Below are 22,581 nucleotides of genomic sequence, written 5' to 3'. Positions count from 1 at the left end.
TTTGTGAATAAAGTGCTATTGGATTTTATTGTTCGTTATATATTGTGTGTATGTGTTATTTTTTTGTACAATTTTCCACAAAATATAGATTATAATCCCATTCCTCAAATCCCCTCGACTAAATTGCTTGTTCATTTCCCTTTATCTTCTAGCAAAGTGGAAATTGTGGAGGTTTCAAAGGACCAGATACTACAGGAAAAGGAAGCAGAGGTGAGAAACCAGCCTGTGTATACAATTTATAATGTAAGATTAGAACAAACCATTGTGACTTGTGCTATTACTTACACTTGTGTGTTCATCCTTATTGTTGTCACACACTCCAGTCTTTTGCAGCAAATTACATGTTTATTTCTTTCTTATGACACAGTGAGTCCACGGATCATCATCAATTACTGTTGGGAATATCACTCCTGCCCAGCAGGAGGAGGCAAAGAGCACAACAGCAAAGCTGTTAAGTATCGCTTCCCTTCCTACAACCCCCAGTCATTCTCTTTGCCTGCAGTACAAGGAAAAGGTGAAGTTTAGGTGTCTGATAAATTTTCTTCAATCAAGAGTTTATTATTTTAAAGCAGAGCAGGTTTGCTCTGATCTTTTCTGGGGTCTAGCCGTAGTCCACGTCAGTCTCTTCAGTAGGGCAGTGGTGGCTTTTAAGCAATTGGTAACTTTTGGGGTACAATCCCCACTGCACCTCTCAAACAGTTTTGCTGCCCTCTACTGAAAGCCTGAGTAAGCTTACTCAGTCTTTCTTGTTTTCCACAGGTCCATGTGAGGAGAGGCATCCTCTCATACCGGGTATGAGCTGCCGGACAGCGGAAGGTGCAGGTAAGTGCCTTTTGTCTTCTGGGGCTGGGAGGCTGGCACTAAAGGGGTGAAAGGGGCATTAAACCTAGAAAATAATGTTATATAATTCTGCACATAGTCATTATCTTAGCTAAACTTTATTCAACATAATATTGCCGGTGAAATTTGATTAAAAAAGAGGGTTTTTCAGACCGCCACTCTTCCTCTACTGAGCGGGTCTGGTTTTCCCCCTGAGCGCATCTGGGCAGCTGTCTAGTTAAAGCCTGGCCCGATCATGCCATTAAACTCAATGCAGCTCGCTCCCGCTATCAGACAGAGCAGGAGCGAGCTGCATTGATTGTAATGGTTTTTTTCAGTTGTTCTCAACACAAATTGTAGGGAGTTCGAAGCTGCTTAATTATTTTGATCTATTTTAATGGCGCTGCTAGGTTCTCCTTATGTTTGCAGCAGTTTTTAGTTTGTTTTCTTGGCGGAATGAAGAGCTATGTGTGTTCGCTTCAGTCCTTGCCAATGTAGTTTTTTTTCCCGCCTCCTTCCCTTACAGAGCGGAGTATCGACATTTTGGTTACTTCAATCAGCATGTCAGAGAGGCAGGTTTGGGGTAGATCCTTGGCTGTCTCTATAACATGAAATTCCTTAATAAGTGAATATAGGAGTCTAGATGTTTACTCTGCCTCGCTCCTCGGTAATTTAAAGAATCTGAGCGGGGTTGTGATTTTGGTCATATTGTTTTTCAGATAGCGTGTTCTGCCTATTCGCGCATTTTATCTGACCAGTATTGCTTCTTGCACTCTGTTTGCAAATTATATAATTTCTTTCATGTAATTAGCAAGAGTCCATGAGCTAGTGACGTATGGGATATACATTCCTACCAGGAGGGGCAAAGTTTCCCAAACCTCAAAATGCCTATAAATACACCCCTCACCACACCCACAATTCAGTTTTACAAACTTTGCCTCCTATGGAGGTGGTGAAGTAAGTTTGTGCTAGATTCTACGTTGATATGCGCTCCGCAGCAGGTTGGAGCCCGGTTTTCCTCTCAGCGTGCAGTGAATGTCAGAGGGATGTGAGGAGAGTATTGCCTGTTTGAATTCAATGATCTCCTTCTACGGGGTCTATTTCATAGGTTCTCTGTTATCGGTCGTAGAGATTCATCTCTTACCTCCCTTTTCAGATCGACGATATACTCTTATATATATATATATACCATTACCTCTGCTGATTTTCGTTTCAGTACTGGTTTGGCTTTCTACAACATGTAGATGAGTGTCCTGGGGTAAGTAAGTCTTATTTTCTGTGACACTCTAAAGCTATGGTTGGGCACTTTTTTATAAAGTTCTAAATATATGTATTCAAACATTTATTTGCCTTGACTCAGGATGTTCAACATTTCCTTATTTCAGACAGTCAGTTTCATATTTGGGATAATGCATTTGAATATATCATTTTTATATTTGACTTCCCTGTGGGCCGTTAGGCTCGCGGGGGTTGAAAATGCTTCATTTTATTGCGTCACTCTTGGCGCGGACTTTCTTGGCGCAAATTTTTTTTCTGTTTCCGGCATCATACGTGTCACCGGAAGTTGCGTCATTTTTGACGTTTTTCGCGCCAAAAATGTCGGCGTTCCGGATGTGGCGTCATTTTTGGCGCTAATAGCATTTAGGCGCCAAATAATGTGGGCGTCAATTTTTGTCTCCACTTTATTTAAGTCTCGTTATTTTTTGCTTCTGGTTGCTAGAAGCTTGTTTACTGGCATTTTTTCCCATTCCTGAAACTGTCATTTAAGGAATTTGATCAATTTTGCTTTATATGTTGTTTTTTCTATTACATATTGCAAGATGTCTCACGTTGCATCTGAGTCAGAAGATACTACTGGAAAATCGCTGCCTGGTGCTGGAACTACCAAAGCTAAGTGTATCTGCTGTAAACTTTTGGTAGTTGTTCCTCCAGCTGTTGTTTGTATTAAATGTCATGACAAACTTGTTAATGCAGAAAATATTTCCTTTAGTAAAGTACCATTACCTGTTGCAGTTCCATCAACATCTAATGTTCAGAGTGTTCCTGATAACATAAGAGATTTTGTTTCTGAATCCATTAAGAAGGCTATGTCTGTTATTCCTCCTTCTGGTAAACATAAAAAGTCTTTTAAAACTTCTCTTTATACAGATGAATTTTTAAATGAACATCATCATTCTGATTCTAATGATTCTTCTGATACAGAGGATTCTGTCTCAGAGGTTGATGCTGATAAATCGTCATATTTATTTAAAATGGAATTTATCCGTTCTTTACTTAAAGAAGTCCTAATTGCATTAGAAATTGAGGATTCTGGTCCTCTTGATACTAAATCTAAACGTTTAGACAAGGTCTTTAAATCTCCTGTGGTTATTCCAGAAGTTTTTCCTGTTCCTGGTGCTATTTCTGAAGTAATTTCCAGAGAATGGAATAATTTGGGTAATTCATTTACTCCTTCTAAACGTTTTAAGCAATTATATCCTGTACCGTCCGACAGATTAGAGTTTTGGGACAAAATCCCTAAAGTTGATGGGGCTATTTCTACCCTTGCTAAACGTACTACTATTCCTACGGCAGATGGTACTTCCTTTAAGGATCCTTTAGATAGGAAAATTGAATCCTTTCTAAGAAAAGCTTATCTGTGTTCAGGTAATCTTCTTAGACCTGCTATATCATTGGATGATGTTGCTGCAGCTTCAACTTTTTGGTTGGAAACTTTAGCGCAACAAGTAACAGATCATGATTCTCATAATATTATTATTCTTCTTCAGCATGCTAATAATTTTATCTGTGATGCCATTTTTGATATTATCAGAGTTGATGTCAGGTTTATGTCTCTAGCTATTTTAGCTAGAAGAGCTTTATGGCTTAAAACTTGGAATGCTGATATGTCTCCTAAATCGACTCTACTTTCCCTTTATTTCCAGGGTAATAAATTATTTGGTTCTCAGTTGGATTCTATTATCTCAACTGTTACTGGTGGGAAAGGAACTTTTTTACCACAGGATAAAAAATCTAAGGGTAAAAACAGGGCTAATAATCGTTTTCGTTTCAACAAAGAACAAAAGCCTGATCCTTCATCCTCAGGAGCAGTTTCAGTTTGGAAACCATCTCCAGTCTGGAATAAATCCAAGCCTTCTAGAAAAGCAAAGCCAACTTCTAAGTCCACATGAAGGTGCGGCCCTCATTCCAGCCCAGCTGGTAGGGGGCAGATTACGTTTTTTCAAAGAAATTTGGATCAAATCTGTTCACAATCTTTGGATTCAGAACATTGTTTCAGAAGGGTACAGAATTGGTTTCAAGATAAGACCTCCTGCAAAGAGATTTTTTCTTTCCCGTGTCCCAGTAAACCCAGTGAAAGCTCAAGCATTTCTGAAATGTGTTTCAGATCTAGAGTTGGCTGGGGTAATTATGCCAATTCCAGTTCTGGAACAGGGGCTGGGGTTTTATTCGAATCTCTTCATTGTACCAAAGAAGGAGAATTCCTTCAGACTAGTTCTGGATCTAAAAATATTGAATCGTTATGTAAGGATACCAACATTCAAAATGGTAACTGTAAGGACTATCCTGCCTTTTTGTTCAGCAAGGGCATTATATGTCTACAATAGATTTACAGGATGCATATCTGCATATTCAGATTCATCCAGCTCACTATCAGTTTCTGAGATTCTCTTTCCTGGACAAGCATTACCAGTTTGTGGCTCTGCCGTTTGGCCTAGCTACAGCTCCAAGAATTTTTACAAAGGTTCTCGGTGCCCTTCTGTCTGTAATCAGAGAACAGGGTATTGTGGTATTTCCTTATTTGGACGATATCTTGGTACTTGCTCAGTCTTCACATTTAGCAGAATCTCATACGAATCGACTTGTGTTGTTTCTTCAAGATCATGGTTGGAGGATCAATTCACTAAAAAGTTCATTGATTCCTCAGTCAAGGGTAACCTTTTTGGGTTTCCAGATAGATTCAGTGTCCATGACTCTGTCTTTGACAGACAAGAGACGTCTAAAATTGATTTCAGCTTGTCGAAACCTTCAGTCACAATCATTCCCTTCGGTAGCCTTATGCATGGAAATTCTAGGTCTTATGACTGCTGCATCGGACGCGATCCCCTTTGCTCGTTTTCACATGGGACCTCTTCAGCTCTGTATGCTGAACCAATGGTGCAGGGATTACACAAAGATATCTCAATTAATATCTTTAAAACCGATTGTACGACACTCTCTGGCGTGGTGGACAGATCACCATCGTTTAGTTCAGGGGGCTTCTTTTGTTCTTCCGACCTGGACTGTAATTTCAACAGATGCAAGTCTTACAGGTTGGGGAGCTGTGTGGGGGTCTCTGACAGCACAAGGGGTTTGGGAATCTCAGGAGGTGAGATTACCGATCAATATTTTGGAACTCCGTGCAATTTTCAGAGCTCTTCAGTCTTGGCCTCTTCTGAAGAGAGAATCGTTCATTTGTTTTCAGACAGACAATGTCACAACTGTGGCATACATCAATCATCAAGGAGGGACTCACAGTCCTCTGGCTATGAAAGAAGTATCTCGAATTCTGGTTTGGGCGGAATCCAGCTCCTGTCTAATCTCTGCGGTTCATATTCCAGGAATAGACAATTGGGAAGCGGATTATCTCAGTCGCCAAACGTTGCATCCGGGCAAATGGTCTCTTCACCCAGAGGTATTTCTTCAGATTGTTCAAATGTGGGAACTTCCAGAAATAGATCTGATGGCTTCTCATCTAAACAAGAAACTTCCCAGGTATCTGTCCAGATCCCGGGATCCTCAGGCGGAGGCAGTGGATGCATTATCACTTCCTTGGAAGTATCATCCTGCCTATATCTTTCCGCCTCTAGTTCTTCTTCCAAGAGTAATCTCCAAGATTCTGAAGGAATGCTCGTTTGTTCTGCTGGTAGCTCCGGCATGGCCTCACAGGTTTTGGTATGCGGATCTTGTCCGGATGGCCTCTTGCCAACCGTGGACTCTTCCGTTAAGACCAGACCTTCTGTCGCAAGGTCCTTTTTTCCATCAGGATCTCAAATCCTTAAATTTAAAGGTATGGAGATTGAACGCTTGATTCTTGGTCAAAGAGGTTTCTCTGACTCTGTGATTAATACTATGTTACAGGCTCGTAAATCTGTATCTAGAGAGATATATTATAGAGTCTGGAAGACTTATATTTCTTGGTGTCTTTCTCTTCATTTTTCCTGGCATTCTTTTAGAATTCCGAGAATTTTACAGTTTCTTCAGGATGGTTTAGATAAAGGTTTGTCCGCAAGTTCCTTGAAAGGTCAAATCTCTGCTCTTTCTGTTCTTTTTCACAGAAAGATTGCTAATCTTCCTGATATTCATTGTTTTGTGCAAGCCTTGGTTCGTATAAAACCTGTCATTAAGTCAATTTCTCCTCTTTGGAGTTTGAATTTGGTTCTGGGGGCTCTTCAAGCTCCTCCGTTTGAACCTATGCATTCATTGGACATTAAATTACTTTCTTGGAAAGTTGTGTTCCTTTTGGCCATCTCTTCTGCCAGAAGAGTCTCTGAATTGTCTGCTCTTTCTTGTGAGTCTCCTTTTCTGATTTTTCATCAGGATAAGGCAGTGTTGCGAACTTCTTTTGAATTTTTACCTAAGGTTGTGAATTCCAACAACAGTAGTAGAGAAATTGTAGTTACTTCATTATGTCCTAATCCTAAGAATTCTAAGGAGAAATCATTGCATTCTTTGGATGTTGTTAGAGCTTTGAAATATTATGTTGAAGCTACTAAGACTTTCCGAAAGACTTCTAGTCTATTTGTCATCTTTTCCGGTTCTAGAAAAGGCCAGAAAGCTTCTGCCATTTCTTTGGCATCTTGGTTGAAATCTTTAATTCATCATGCCTATGTTGAGTCGGGTAAAACTCCGCCTCAGAGGATTACAGCTCATTCTACTAGGTCAGTTTCTACTTCCTGGGCGTTTAGGAATGAAGCTTCGGTTGATCAGATTTGCAAAGCAACAACTTGGTCTTCTTTGCATACTTTTACTAAATTCTACCATTTTGAAAAGTACTTCAGGCAGCTGTTTTCAGTTTGAATCGTCTGCTTATGTTTTCATTTAAACTTTATTTTGGGTGTGGATTATTTTCAGCAGGAATTGGCTGTCTTTATTTTATCCCTCCCTCTCTAGTGACTCTTGCGTGGAAAGATCCACATCTTGGGTAGTCATTATCCCATATGTCACTAGCTCATGGACTCTTGCTAATTACATGAAAGAAAACATAATTTATGTAGGAACTTACCTAATAAATTCATTTCTTTCATATTAGCAAGAGTCCATGAGGCCCACCCTTTTTGTGGTGATTATGATTTTTTTGTATAAAGCACAATTATTCCAATTCCTTATTTTTTATGCTTTCGCACTTTTTTCTTATCACCCCACTTCTTGGCTATTCGTTAAACTGATTTGTGGGTGTGGTGAGGGGTGTATTTATAGGCATTTTGAGGTTTGGGAAACTTTGCCCCTCCTGGTAGGAATGTATATCCCATACGTCACTAGCTCATGGACTCTTGCTAATATGAAAGAAATTAATTTATCAGGTAAGTTCTTACATAAATTATGTTTTTTAGCAGCTATGCTTTTCTTGCTACAGAGAATACATCGCTGACAGTGCTGTAGAAAAATTTGATTTTTAGTTTCTATGTTTGTTTTTATGTACCTCAAAGTACTTACGCCCTATGAGAGTGTTGCTTTATTTTATATTATATTCGAGTCTGGATTGGAACAGGGTCTGGTCTCTTGGGGACTTTATTGTTTGTTCAAACGTTTCAGTCCCTTATATCAAAAATGAAATCTTTAAAAAATAAGAATTTTATTTAACCTTCTGTTCCTCTAGACATATTTTATACAGCTTAATGAAATGCTGTGCTGCATATAACTGTCAGCTATTGGATGTTTTGTATAGCTGGCGGCATTTGAGCCTCATTTCTCCAAGAATGATGCCGTTTAGGCATTGCCACAGCTTCTCCTTAAATGTCCCAAGCTTCTATGGTGTCGCATGCAGTGCCCTGCAGTTCCTCTCAATCTCCTGGCGGATTTTGCTGCTTGGGTATCCCCTGCGGTATCTGTGGCTTAATCTGTTTTTCCTTTCTACAGAGAAAATGCAAGAGGACATTTTTAATGATTCAGATAGTAAGGTTTCTGTTCCACTCCCTGCTACGCAGGTTGATTTCTCTCCTAAGTTTGGTAGGAGGATTCTCCGGTAGTTTCTGAGGGTAAGATCTCAGTTATCGGACAGTATAATTTCTTCATCTGATACTGAAGTGGTCTTCTTCAGATGTATGATCCTCGTGTACTGTTAAACAATTTTTTAGCTACTTGGACGACATTGATTCTCCGGTCGTTGTCAACCTTTGGAAGTTTTGTCATCTTTTCATTCTAGGAGGTTACTTCCTATGAGGAAGTGTTTCTAGACATGTTATCAAAAATTTTCACTGGAATAGGAGAAGCTAGAGATACATTTCTCCCTGTTTTTTCGTCCTTCTCAGGATTTTCCTGTTCCTCAGATTTTCAGTGCTTTAAGTAGAAGGGAACTTTCTACTTGGCTCAGAGAACAGCCGGACAGATATCTCAGCATGCTAAGGCACTGTGGCTGAGATCTGTAGCAACCCAAGGGTTGCAGATTCTATCCCCGGCGAGGTCCACTCAGCCTTTCATCTTTCCGAGGTTGATAAATTGAGCAGCGCCTTGAGACCCTTACCGGTGATTAACCGCGCTTTACAAGTATACAATACAATTAAAAAATGGATAAGAGGGGGGCGGAGTTAACCGCAGCACAGAGTGGCAGCACATCTAGAGAGCTCTCTCTGACTATCGTTAAAAACGTTACTATTAACGGCTAAAATACACTAGAAAAAGAGAAAAAGTGTTGCCTTATACTAATAGAAGTACCCTGGACTTAACTGAGACAGAAATCTCACCGGTACTTACTACCTTAACCGCGCATTGTGGAACGCTACCAACCGCTTAACAGTAAGGCCTCCATAGAAGACCAGCACTACAGGAACCTGAGACCCGAAAGGCTTACTGTCTACAACCATATACCGCCTAATAATTCCGGACTTCAATCACAACAAGGTGACCTGCATCATAACAGCCGCGGACGCGGCACCAGAGCGAGAACTGTACCTGCGGCCCTGCTGGGCAATTGCCGGAGACGGCGCACACAACCGGGAGAAAGCGACTAACCCAGTGACTGCCGACACTTGCGAAGACATACCTGTTACCGCACATCCAGCCTACATCGGTGGTCCGGAGGGTCGGGGCTCCGCTCCGGAACATACAGCACTTCATCCTGGGCTCAGGTAGTGAACATTGAGAGACCGCCTGGGGTAAGAGTACTCATTTGGGCCATAGATCCCCCCTCAAGATTGCTAACTAAAAAGGACTAGGGGGCTTTAAATTAAATTTCCGTGGGCCTAAGGGGAAAACAGAAGAGAGACCCTCAGCCTTAAGTGCGTCACGCATCTACTTTTGAGCGCGAATCTCCACCATATTGAGGCCTATCTCTCGAGCTCACAGAAGGCCTACTGAGAGAATCACACAGATTAGCTGCAGCGGGTAAGAGACCTTAATACATACCCTGATTTATCCTTTCTTGGGAACCCCATTAACCCTCTTGCCACATACCAACTGCTGACCGTCTGATATCAAAACCCCACAGGCAACCATTGTACAGACTGCTACTTAAATATAAATACAAAACCTGTATACCCTATCACCACCCTGCCAGGCCGGCAGCAAAGCGCTGAACACTCTATTTGACCCTAATACAATCCTATGATTGAAACCAAGCTGTCTAGAGAAATAATAAGGCAGTTATTTACATACCGCACTTGAAAGTGAGACACTATCCCACCAGGCCTACTGAGATAACCTGTGTCTTTTGAGCCCACAAATATCTGAGGGTCCGCTGTTACTGTTGTATATTTGAAATTTTGATCTCTCTCCCCCCTTTCCCGCCGGTCCTTTTGCCTGCGGGTCATAACCCAAATACCTTGTCCCATATCGCCCTGCAGGGGCAACTCCCTGGGAGAGAGATTAGACACTCAGAAGCAAGGCTGCGGACCTCCCTATGTTACCATAACAGCTGAGACTCTGCTATCCACTTGCAGCATTCTCCTTTTTACTAAGAGGCTCTAAGACACATCAACATGTAAGCCCCTTAGCAACAGCCCGCGACCCCGCCAACCCATGAGCACCTAACCAACATACTAGAAGTAAGCGGATTCCCACTAAAGCAAGAACAAAGAAAGTAAAACAGCTTAGGATCACATTTAGGAGCCCAGGCCCATAATGTCTCAACTCCATAAAAGAAAGCAAAAACCACACGCCACCCCTAAAAGAACGGTCGTTGACCATTTCCAACACCCGGCCAGAATGACTCATACAAGATCTGAGGATGATGGTTCTGATACTGGGAGCCTGTCAGACACCCAACCTGGCAAAACCTTAACAAAAAGAGTTTCCAGATTGCCATCCATAGAAGGTGCCCCTAACAACCTGATGGACTATATCACAACACTGCTAGCATCCCACCATGATTCCCTGTCAAGGAAATTTGACAAATCCCATGCTGACCTTAAAAAAGATATAGGCAGCATTGGAGAGCGAACAGATGCGCTGGAGCGCAGACAGGAAGACCTTGCTGTGGATCATACAAATCTCCTGAGTTACTCCCAATGCTTGGCTGGTCAAATAACAGACCTAGAACTAAAGTTAGCGGACCTGGAAGACAGGTCGCGCCGCAATAACATTCGAATTAAAGGGATCCCAGAGACTGTTCAACCACAGGATCTAGATGCTTACCTACAAGACCTGTTCAAAGCAGCACTGGGCGCTGACCTGGGCAATGAAACCCTCATTGACAGAGCACATAGGGCGGTCAGACCTAGATCTGCAGATGAGGGGAAGCCCCGTGATGTAATAGCCTAGCTTCACTACTACACATTCCGAGAAAAGATCATCCGAGTTCTTGCAAGAGAAAAGTCATTACCAGATAAATATGCTGATCTGCAGATTTACCCTGACCTCTCCCCACACACGCTCCAAATTCGTAGGCACTATCATCCGTATACCAAGATTCTCGGGGATAAAGGCCTTAAATATAGATGGGGCTATCCAGTACGACTGTTCATCACCAAAGCCAGCCAGCAATTCCTCGCCACGACGCCACAACAGGCCAGAGAACTTTTGCTGAAATGGGAACTGCTCCCACGGGACTCGGGGGACCGTGATCCTGGCCCTGCTGAGAACAGCGGACTTAGGGCCTCTGCACCAACCTGGAGACCGCTGCCACAACGGCCGGCACCCACTTCCAAAAGATCCCTAGACTCAAGGGATTTATCCTTAGCTGAAGATACATAGGGAATCCGTTTACAGCTCTATTAATACAGTTTTGCATTGATCCAGAGACTTTTGTGGGCTTCTCCCACGCACGCTTTTCAAAAGGAACCTAAGGCCACAGATGAAGATGGGTGAGACATCCAGATTTCATGCTAACTTGAACTATGTACTTTCATACTTCCATAATTTTGTAGTTGAAATGATAACCCCACTGGGTGCTATGTTCTAAATACAAGTTGTACTTGCTCTCCCTGTTCACGTCCTAACCATAGAACACTCAATATACACAATATATGCATTTATAGTACCTAGTATAATCAGACATGATTACCCCTATGTTTATTGCTGATTGAATGAAGGATAAACTGTAATGTCTCACTCTAGTTATGTTTTTTCTCTAAGTATGTTCCTTATATTACTCTGAAATGTTTGCTCTGACTACTTAACTGCAGGATACACCGATAGAGATCTGACCAGCTGACTCCACACTACATCTTCTGGCTTTCCTCCTGACCCTTATACCCTGTGAACCTACACCCGACTTGCCCCTAAATGACAATATAATTGCACCCGACTATAGGTGACACTAGTTATAATATGACCACTAGAGGAAAGTAAGACCAGAGTATATAAGTAAATCAGAACCGCAACCATACTTTTAAGGCTTTAAGACACTGTGGTGAAAATTTGGTGAATTTTGAACAATTCCTTCATGTTTTTTCGCAATTGCAGTAATAAAGTGTGTTCAGTTTAAAATTTAAAGTGACAGTAACGGTTTTATTTTAAAACGTTTTTTGTACTTTGTTATCAAGTTTATGCCTGTTTAACATGTCTGAACTACCAGATAGACTGTGTTCTGAATGTGGGGAAGCCAGAATTCCTATTCATTTAAATAAATGTGATTTATGTGACAATGATGCCCAAGATGATTCCTCAAGTGAGGGGAGTAAGCATGGTACTGCATCATTCCCTCCTTCGTCTACACGAGTCTTGCCCACTCAGGAGGCCCCTAGTACATCTAGCGCGCCAATACTCCTTACTATGCAACAATTAACGGCTGTAATGGATAATTCTGTCAAAAACATTTTAGCCAAAATGAACACTTATCAGCGTAAGCGCGACTGCTCTGTTTTAGATACTGAAGAGCATGACGACGCTGATAATAATATTTCTGAAGGGCCCCTAACCCAGTCTGATGGGGCCAGGGAGGTTTTGTCTGAGGGAGAAATTACTGATTCAGGGAACATTTCTCAACAAGCTGAACCTGATGTGATTACATTTAAATTTAAGTTGGAACATCTCCGCATTCTGCTTAAGGAGGTATTATCCACTCTGGATGATTGTGACAAGTTGGTCATCCCAGAGAAACTATGTAAAATGGACAAGTTCCTAGAGGTGCCGGGGCTCCCAGAAGCTTTTCCTATACCCAAGCGGGTGGCGGACATTGTTAATAAAGAATGGGAAAGGCCCGGTATTCCTTTCGTCCCTCCCCCCATATTTAAAAAATTGTTTCCTATGGTCGACCCCAGAAAGGACTTATGGCAGACAGTCCCCAAGGTCGAGGGAGCGGTTTCCACTTTAAACAAACGCACCACTATACCCATAGAGGATAGTTGTGCTTTCAAAGATCCTATGGATAAAAAATTAGAAGGTTTGCTTAAAAAGATGTTTGTTCAGCAGGGTTACCTTCTACAACCAATTTCATGCATTGTCCCTGTCGCTACAGCCGCATGTTTCTGGTTCGATGAGCTGATAAAGGCGGTCGATAGTGATTCTCCTCCTTATGAGGAGATTATGGACAGAATCAATGCTCTCAAATTGGCTAATTCTTTCACCCTAGACGCCACTTTGCAATTGGCTAGGTTAGCGGCTAAGAATTCTGGGTTTGCTATTGTGGCGCGCAGAGCGCTTTGGTTGAAATCTTGGTCGGCTGATGCGTCTTCCAAGAACAAGCTACTTAACATTCCTTTCAAGGGGAAAAGTTTGGCCCTGACTTGAAAGAGATTATCTCTGATATCACTGGGGGTAAGGGCCACGCCCTTCCTCAGGATCGGCCTTTCAAGGCAAAAAATAAACCTAATTTCTCCAACATAGGTGTGTCCGGTCCACGGCGTCATCCTTACTTGTGGGATATTCTCTTCCCCAACAGGAAATGGCAAAGAGCCCAGCAAAGCTGGTCACATGATCCCTCCTAGGCTCCGCCTACCCCAGTCATTCTCTTTGCCGTTGTACAGGCAACATCTCCACGGAGATGGCTTAGAGTTTTTTACTGTTTAACTGTAGTTTTTCATTATTCAATCAAGAGTTTGTTATTTTCAAATAGTGCTGGTACGTACTATTTACTCAGAAACAGAAAAGAGATGAAGAATTCTGTTTGTATGAGGAAAATGATTTTAGCAACCGTAACTAAAATCCATGGCTGTTCCACACAGGACTGTTGAGAGCAATTAACTTCAGTTGGGGGAACAGTTTGCAGTCTCTTACTGCTTGAGGTATGACACATTCTAACAAGACGATGTAATGCTGGAAGCTGTCATTTTCCCTATGGGATCCGGTAAGCCATGTTTATTACGATTGTAAATAAGGGCTTCACAAGGGCTTATTTAAACTGTAGACTTTTTTTGGGCTAAATCGATTGATATTAACACTTATTTAGCCTTGAGGAATCATTTATTCTGGGTATTTTGATTTAATAATATCGGCAGGCACTGTTTTAGACACCTTATTCTTTAGGGGCTTTCCCAAAGCATAGGCAGAGTCTCATTTTCGCGCCGGTGTTGCGCACTTGTTTTTGAGAGGCATGGCATGCAGTCGCATGTGAGAGGAGCTCTGATACTTATAAAAGACTTCTGAAGGCGTCATTTGGTATCGTATTCCCCTTTGGGTTTGGTTGGGTCTCAGCAAAGCAGATACCAGGGACTGTAAAGGGGTTTAAAGCTTAAAACGGCTCCGGTTCCGTTATTTTAAGGGTTAAAGCTTCCAAAATTGGTGTGCAATATTTTCAAGGCTTTAAGACGCTGTGGTGAAAATTTGGTGAATTTTGAACAATTCCTTCATGTTTTTTCGCAATTGCAGTAATAAAGTGTGTTCAGTTTAAAATTTAAAGTGACAGTAACGGTTTTATTTTAAAACGTTTTTTGTACTTTCTGATCAAGTTTATGCCTGTTTAACATGTCTGAACTACCAGATAGACTGTGTTCTGAATGTGGGGAAGCCAGAATTCCTATTCATTTAAATAAATGTGATTTATGTGATAATGACAATGATGCCCAAGATGATTCCTCAAGTGAGGGGAGTAAGCATGGTACTGCATCATTCCCTCCTTCGTCTACACGAGTCTTGCCCACTCAGGAGGCCCCTAGTACATCTAGCGCGCCAATACTCCTTACTATGCAACAATTAACGGCTGTAATGGATAATTCTGTCAAAAACATTTTAGCCAAAATGAACCCTTGTCAGCGTAAGCGTGGCTGCTCTGTTTTAGTTACTGAAGAGCATGACGACGCTGATATTAATATCTCTGAAGGGCCCCTAACCCAATCTGAGGGGGCCAGGGAGGTTTTGTCTGAGGGAGAAATTACTGATTTAGGGAACATTTCTCAGCAGGCTGAATCTGATGTGATTACATTTAAATTTAAATTGGAACATCTCCGCATTTTGCTTAAGGAGGTATTATCCACTCTGGATGATTGTGAAAATTTAGTCATCCCAGAGAAACTATGTAAAATGGACAAGTTCCTAGAGGTGCCGGGGCTCCCAGAAGCTTTTCCTATACCCAAGCGGGTGGCGGACATTGTTAATAAAGAATGGGAAAGGCCCGGTATTCCTTTCGTCCCTCCCCCCATATTTAAAAAATTGTTTCCTATGGTCGACCCCAGAAAGGACTTATGGCAGTCAGTCCCCAAGGTCGAGGGAGCGGTTTCTACTTTAAACAAACGCACCACTATTCCCATAGAGGATAGTTGTGCTTTCAAAGATCCTATGGATAAAAAATTAGAAGGTTTGCTTAAAAAGATGTTTGTTCAGCAGGGTTACCTTCTACAACCCATTTCATGCATTGTCCCTGTCACTACAGCCGCATATTTCTGGTTTGATGAACTGCTTAAGGTGCTCGATAGTGACTCTCCTCCTTATGAGGAGATTATGGACAGAATCAATGCTCTCAAATTGGCTAATTCTTTCACTCTATACGCCTCTTTGCAATTGGCTAAGTTAGCGGCTAAGAACTCTGGGTTTGCTATTGTGGCGCGCAGAGCGCTTTGGTTGAAATCTTGGTCGGCTGATGCGTCTTCCAAGAACAAGCTACTAAACATTCCTTTCAAGGGGAAAACGCTGTTTGGTCCTGACTTGAAAGAGATTATCTCTGATATCACTGGGGGTAAGGGCCACGCCCTTCCTCAGGATCGGCCCTTCAAGGCAAAAAATAGACCTAATTTTCGTCCCTTTCGTAAAAACGGACCAGCCCAAGGTGCTACGTCCTCTAAGCAAGAGGGTAATACTTCTCAGGCCAAGCCAGCTTGGAGACCAATGCAAGGCTGGAACAAGGGAAAGCAGGCCAAGAAACCTGCCACTGCTACCAAGACAGCATGAAATATTGGCCCCCGATCCGGGACCGGATCTGGTGGGGGGCAGACTCTCTCTCTTCGCTCAGGCTTGGGCAAGAGATGTTCTGGATCCTTGGGCGCTAGAAATAGTCTCCCAGGGTTATCTTCTGGAATTCAAGGGACTTCCCCCAAGGGGGAGGTTCCACAAGTCGCAGTTGTCTTCAGACCACATAAAAAGACAGGCGTTCTTACATTGTGTAGAAGACCTGTTAAAAATGGGAGTAATTCATCCTGTTCCATTAAGAGAACAAGGGATGGGGTTCTACTCCAATCTGTTCATAGTTCCCAAAAAAGAGGGAACGTTCAGACCAATCCTAGATCTCAAGATCTTAAACAAATTTCTCAAGGTCCCATCGTTCAAGATGGAAACCATTCGAACTATCCTTCCTTCCATCCAGGAAGGTCAATTTATGACCACGGTGGATTTAAAGGATGCGTATCTACATATTCCTATCCACAAGGAACATCATCGGTTCCTAAGGTTTGCATTCCTGGACAAACATTACCAGTTCGTGGCGCTTCCTTTCGGATTAGCCACTGCTCCAAGGATTTTCACAAAGGTACTAGGGTCCCTTCTAGCGGTGCTAAGACCAAGGGGCATTGCAGTAGTACCTTACCTGGACGACATTCTGATTCAAGCGTCGTCCCTTCCTCAAGCAAAGGCTCACACGGACATTGTCCTGGCCTTTCTCAGATCTCACGGCTGGAAAGTGAACGTGGAAAAGAGTTCTCTATCCCCGTCAACAAGGGTTCCCTTCTTGGGAACAATTATAGACTCCTTAGAAATGAGGATCTTTCTAACAGAGGCCAGAAAAACAAAGCTTCTGGACTCTTGTCGGATACTTCATTCCGTTCCTCTTCCTTCCATAGCTCAGTGCATGGAAGTGATCGGGTTGATGGTGGCGGCGATGGACATAGTTCCTTTTGCGCGCATTCATCTAAGACCATTACAACTGTGCATGCTCAGTCAGTGGAATGGGGACTATACAGACTTGTCTCCGAAGATTCAAGTAAATCAGAGGACCAGAGACTCACTCCGTTGGTGGCTGTCCCTGGACAATCTGTCTCAAGGGATGATGTTCCACAGACCAGAGTGGGTCATTGTCACGACCGACGCCAGTCTGATAGGCTGGGGCGCTGTCTGGGGATCCCTGAAAGCTCAGGGTCTTTGGTCTCGGGAAGAATCTCTTCTACCGATAAATATTCTGGAACTGAGAGCGATATTCAATGCGCTCCAGGCCTGGCCCCAGCTTGCGAGGACCAGGTTCATACGGTTTCAATCAGACAACATGACGACTGTTGCGTACATCAACCATCAGGGGGGAACAAGGAGTTCCCTAGCGATGGAAGAAGTAACCAAAATTATTCTTTGGGCGGACTCTCACTCCTGCCACCTGTCTGCTATCCACATCCCAGGAGTGGAAAATTGGGAAGCGGATTTTCTGAGTCGTCAGACATTGCATCCGGGGGAGTGGGAACTCCATCCGGAAATCTTTGCCCAAGTCACTCACCTGTGGGGCATTCCAGACATGGATCTGATGGCCTCTCGTCAGAACTTCAAAGTTCCTTGCTACGGGGCCAGATCCAGGGATCCCAAGGCGGCTCTAGTGGATGCACTAGTAGCACCTTGGACCTTCAAACTAGCTTATGTGTTCCCGCCATTTCCTCTCATCCCCAGGCTGATAGCCAGGATCAAGCAGGAGAGGGCGTCGGTGATCTTGATAGCTCCTGCGTGGCCACGCAGGACTTGGTATGCAGATCTGGTGAATATGTCATCGGCTCCACCTTGGAAGCTACCTTTGAGACGAGACCTTCTTGTTCAGGGTCCGTTCGAACATCCGAATCTGGTTTCACTCCAGCTGACTGCTTGGAGATTGAACGCTTGATTTTATCGAAGCGAGGATTCTCAGATTCTGTGATCGATACTCTTGTTCAGGCCAGAAAGCCTGTGACTAGAAAGATTTACCACAAAATTTGGAAAAAATATATCTGTTGGTGTGAATCTAAAGGATTCCCTTGGGACAAGGTTAAGATTCCTAGGATTCTATCCTTCCTTCAAGAAGGATTGGAAAAAGGATTATCTGCAAGTTCCCTGAAGGGACAGATTTCTGCCTTGTCGGTATTACTTCACAAAAAGCTGGCAGCTGTGCCAGATGTTCAAGCCTTTGTTCAGGCTCTGGTTAGAATCAAGCCTGTTTACAAACCTTTGACTCCTCCTTGGAGTCTCAATTTAGTTCTTTCAGTTCTTCAGGGGGTTCCGTTTGAACCCTTACATTCCGTTGATATTAAGTTATTATCTTGGAAAGTTTTGTTTTTAGTTGCGATTTCTTCTGCTAGAAGAGTCTCAGAATTATCTGCTCTGCAGTGTTCTCCTCCTTATCTGGTGTTCCATGCAGATAAGGTGGTTTTACGTACTAAACCTGGTTTTCTTCCAAAAGTTGTTTCTAACAAAAACATTAACCAGGAGATTATCGTACCTTCTCTGTGTCCAAAACCAGTTTCAAAGAAGGAACGTTTGTTGCACAATTTGGATGTTGTTCGCGCTCTAAAATTCTATTTAGATGCTACAAAGGATTTTAGACAAACATCTTCCTTGTTTGTTGTTTATTCAGGTAAAAGGAGAGGTCAAAAAGCAACTTCTACCTCTCTCTCTTTTTGGATTAAGAGCATCATCAGATTGGCTTACGAGACTGCCGGACGGCAGCCTCCCGAAAGAATCACAGCTCATTCCACTAGGGCTGTGGCTTCCACATGGGCCTTCAAGAACGAGGCTTCTGTTGATCAGATATGTAGGGCAGCGACTTGGTCTTCACTGCACACTTTTACCAAATTTTACAAGTTTGATACTTTTGCTTCTTCTGAGGCTATTTTTGGGAGAAAGGTTTTGCAAGCCGTGGTGCCTTCCATTTAGGTGACCTGATTTGCTCCCTCCCTTCATCCGTGTCCTAAAGCTTTGGTATTGGTTCCCACAAGTAAGGATGACGCCGTGGACCGGACACACCTATGTTGGAGAAAACAGAATTTATGTTTACCTGATAAATTTCTTTCTCCAACGGTGTGTCCGGTCCACGGCCCGCCCTGGTTTTTTTAATCAGGTCTGATATTTTATTTTCTTTAACTACAGTCACCACGGTACCATATGGTTTCTCCTATGCAAATATTCCTCCTTAACGTCGGTCGAATGACTGGGGTAGGCGGAGCCTAGGAGGGATCATGTGACCAGCTTTGCTGGGCTCTTTGCCATTTCCTGTTGGGGAAGAGAATATCCCACAAGTAAGGATGACGCCGTGGACCGGACACACCGTTGGAGAAAGAAATTTATCAGGTAAACATAAATTCTGTTTTTCGTCCCTTTCGTAGAAACGGACCAGCCCAAAGTGCTACGTCCTCTAAGCAAGAGGGTAATACTTCTCAAGCCAAGCCAGCTTGGAGACCAATGCAAGGCTGGAACAAGGGAAAGCAGGCCAAGAAACCTGCCACTGCTACCAAGACAGCATGAAATGTTGGCCCCCGATCCGGGACCGGATCTGGTGGGGGGCAGACTCTCTCTCTTCGCTCAGGCTTGGGCAAGAGATGTTCTGGATCCTTGGGCGCTAGAAATAGTCTCCCAAGGTTATCTTCTGGAATTCAAGGGACTTCCCCCAAGGGGGAGGTTCCACAGGTCTCAGTTGTCTTCAGACCACATAAAAAGACAGGCATTCTTACATTGTGTAGAAGACCTGTTAAAAATGGGAGTGTTTCATCCTGTTCCATTAAGAGAACAAGGGATGGGGTTCTACTCCAATCTGTTCATAGTTCCCAAAAAAGAGGGAACGTTCAGACCAATCTTAGATCTCAAGATCTTAAACAAGTTTCTCAAGGTTCCTTCGTTCAAGATGGAAACCATTCGAACTATTCTTCCTTCCATCCAGGAAGGTCAATTCATGACCACGGTGGATTTAAAGGATGCGTATCTACATATTCCTATCCACAAGGAACATCATCGGTTCCTAAGGTTCGCATTCCTGGACAAGCATTACCAGTTCGTGGCGCTTCCTTTCGGATTAGCCACTGCTCCAAGGATTTTCACAAAGGTACTAGGGTCCCTTCTAGCTGTGCTAAGACCAAGGGGCATTTCTGTAGTACCTTACTTGGACGACATTCTGATTCAAGCGTCGTCCCTTCCTCAAGCAAAGGCTCACACGGACATTGTCCTGGCCTTTCTCAGATCTCACGGATGGAAAGTGAACGTGGAAAAGAGTTCTCTATCTCCGTCAACAAGGGTTCCCTTCTTGGGAACAATAATAGACTCCTTAGAAATGAGGATTTTTCTGACAGAGGCCAGAAAAACAAAACTTCTAGACTCTTGTCGGATACTTCATTCCGTTCCTCTTCCTTCCATAGCTCAGTGCATGGAAGTGATCGGGTTGATGGTAGCGGCAATGGACATAGTTCCTTTTGCGCGCATTCATCTAAGACCATTACAACTGTGCATGCTCAGTCAGTGGAATGGGGACTATACAGACTTGTCTCCGAAGATACAAGTAAATCAGAGGACCAGAGACTCACTCCGTTGGTGGCTGTCCCTGGACAACCTGTCACAAGGGATGACATTCCGCAGACCAGAGTGGGTCATTGTCACGACCGACGCCAGTCTGATGGGCTGGGGCGCGGTCTGGGGATCCCTGAAAGCTCAGGGTCTTTGGTCTCGGGAAGAATCTCTTCTACCGATAAATATTCTGGAACTGAGAGCGATATTCAATGCTCTCAAGGCTTGGCCTCAGCTAGCGAGGGCCAAGTTCATACGGTTTCAATCAGACAACATGACAACTGTTGCGTACATCAACCATCAGGGGGGAACAAGGAGTTCCCTAGCGATGGAAGAAGTGACCAAAATCATTCTATGGGCGGAGTTTCACTCCTGCCACCTGTCTGCTATCCACATCCCAGGAGTGGAAAATTGGGAAGCGGATTTTCTGAGTCGTCAGACATTACATCCGGGGGAGTGGGAACTCCATCCGGAAATCTTTGCCCAAGTCACTCAGCTGTGGGGCATTCCAGACATGGATCTGATGGCCTCTCGTCAGAACTTCAAAGTTCCTTGCTACGGGTCCAGATCCAGGGATCCCAAGGCGGCTCTAGTGGATGCACTAGTAGCACCTTGGACCTTCAAACTAGCTTATGTGTTCCCGCCGTTTCCTCTCATCCCCAGGCTGGTAGCCAGGATCAATCAGGAGAGGGCGTCAGTGATCTTGATAGCTCCTGCGTGGCCACGCAGGACTTGGTATGCAGATCTGGTGAATATGTCATCGGCTCCACCTTGGAAGCTACCTTTGAGACGAGACCTGCTTGTTCAGGGTCCGTTCGAACATCCGAATCTGGTTTCACTCCAGCTGACTGCTTGGAGATTGAACGCTTGATCTTATCGAAGCGAGGGTTCTCAGATTCTGTTATCGATACTCTTGTTCAGGCCAGAAAACCTGTAACTAGAAAGATTTACCACAAAATTTGGAAAAAATATATCTGTTGGTGTGAATCTAAAGGATTCCCTTGGGACAAGGTTAAGATTCCTAAGATTTTATCCTTCCTTCAAGAAGGATTGGAAAAAGGATTATCTGCAAGTTCCCTGAAGGGACAGATTTCTGCCTTGTCTGTGTTACTTCACAAAAAGCTGGCAGCTGTGCCAGATGTTCAAGCTTTTGTTCAGGCTCTGGTTAGAATTAAGCCTGTTTACAAACCTTTGACTCCTCCTTGGAGTCTCAATTTAGTTCTTTCAGTTCTTCAGGGGGTTCCGTTTGAACCCTTACATTCCGTTGATATTAAGTTATTATCTTGGAAAGTTTTGTTTTTAGTTGCAATTTCTTCTGCTAGAAGAGTTTCAGAATTATCTGCTCTGCAGTGTTCTCCTCCTTATCTGGTGTTCCATGCAGATAAGGTGGTTTTACGTACTAAACCTGGTTTTCTTCCAAAAGTTGTTTCTAACAAAAACATTAACCAGGAGATTATCGTACCTTCTCTGTGTCCGAAACCAGTTTCAAAGAAGGAACGTTTGTTGCACAATTTGGATGTTGTTCGCGCTCTAAAATTCTATTTAGATGCTACAAAGGATTTTAGACAAACATCTTCCTTGTTTGTTGTTTATTCCGGTAAAAGGAGAGGTCAAAAAGCAACTTCTACCTCTCTCTCTTTTTGGATTAAAAGCATCATCAGATTGGCTTACGAGACTGCCGGACGGCAGCCTCCCGAAAGAATCACAGCTCATTCCACTAGGGCTGTGGCTTCCACATGGGCCTTCAAGAACGAGGCTTCTGTTGATCAGATATGTAGGGCAGCGACTTGGTCTTCACTGCACACTTTTACCAAATTTTACAAGTTTGATACTTTTGCTTCTTCTGAGGCTATTTTTGGGAGAAAGGTTTTGCAAGCCGTGGTGCCTTCCATTTAGGTGACCTGATTTGCTCCCTCCCTTCATCCGTGTCCTAAAGCTTTGGTATTGGTTCCCACAAGTAAGGATGACGCCGTGGACCGGACACACCTATGTTGGAGAAAACAGAATTTATGTTTACCTGATAAATTACTTTCTCCAACGGTGTGTCCGGTCCACGGCCCGCCCTGGTTTTTTTAATCAGGTCTGATATTTTATTTTCTTTAGCTACAGTCACCACGGTACCATATGGTTTCTCCTATGCAAATATTCCTCCTTAACGTCGGTCGAATGACTGGGGTAGGCGGAGCCTAGGAGGGATCATGTGACCAGCTTTGCTGGGCTCTTTGCCATTTCCTGTTGGGGAAGAGAATATCCCACAAGTAAGGA

General features: G+C 43.3%; 1 protein-coding gene across 2 annotated transcripts in view; it reads left to right on the top strand.

The window, feature by feature from the left end:
* SEPTIN2 (septin 2) overlaps nt 1-22,581 on the top strand; it is a 126,269-nt gene that overhangs the window by 77,532 nt on the left and 26,156 nt on the right. For both annotated transcript variants that reach the window (XM_053709898.1, XM_053709897.1), the window contains exon 11: nt 153-210. In XM_053709898.1, coding sequence (XP_053565873.1) covers nt 153-210 — 58 coding nt within the window. The remainder of the gene's footprint in view (nt 1-152; nt 211-22,581) is intronic.

This window comes from Bombina bombina, chromosome 4 (genome assembly GCF_027579735.1).
Source record: "Bombina bombina isolate aBomBom1 chromosome 4, aBomBom1.pri, whole genome shotgun sequence".
NCBI classification, from domain to species: domain Eukaryota; kingdom Metazoa; phylum Chordata; class Amphibia; order Anura; family Bombinatoridae; genus Bombina; species Bombina bombina.
This window is presented reverse-complemented; position numbering and strand designations above follow the sequence as displayed.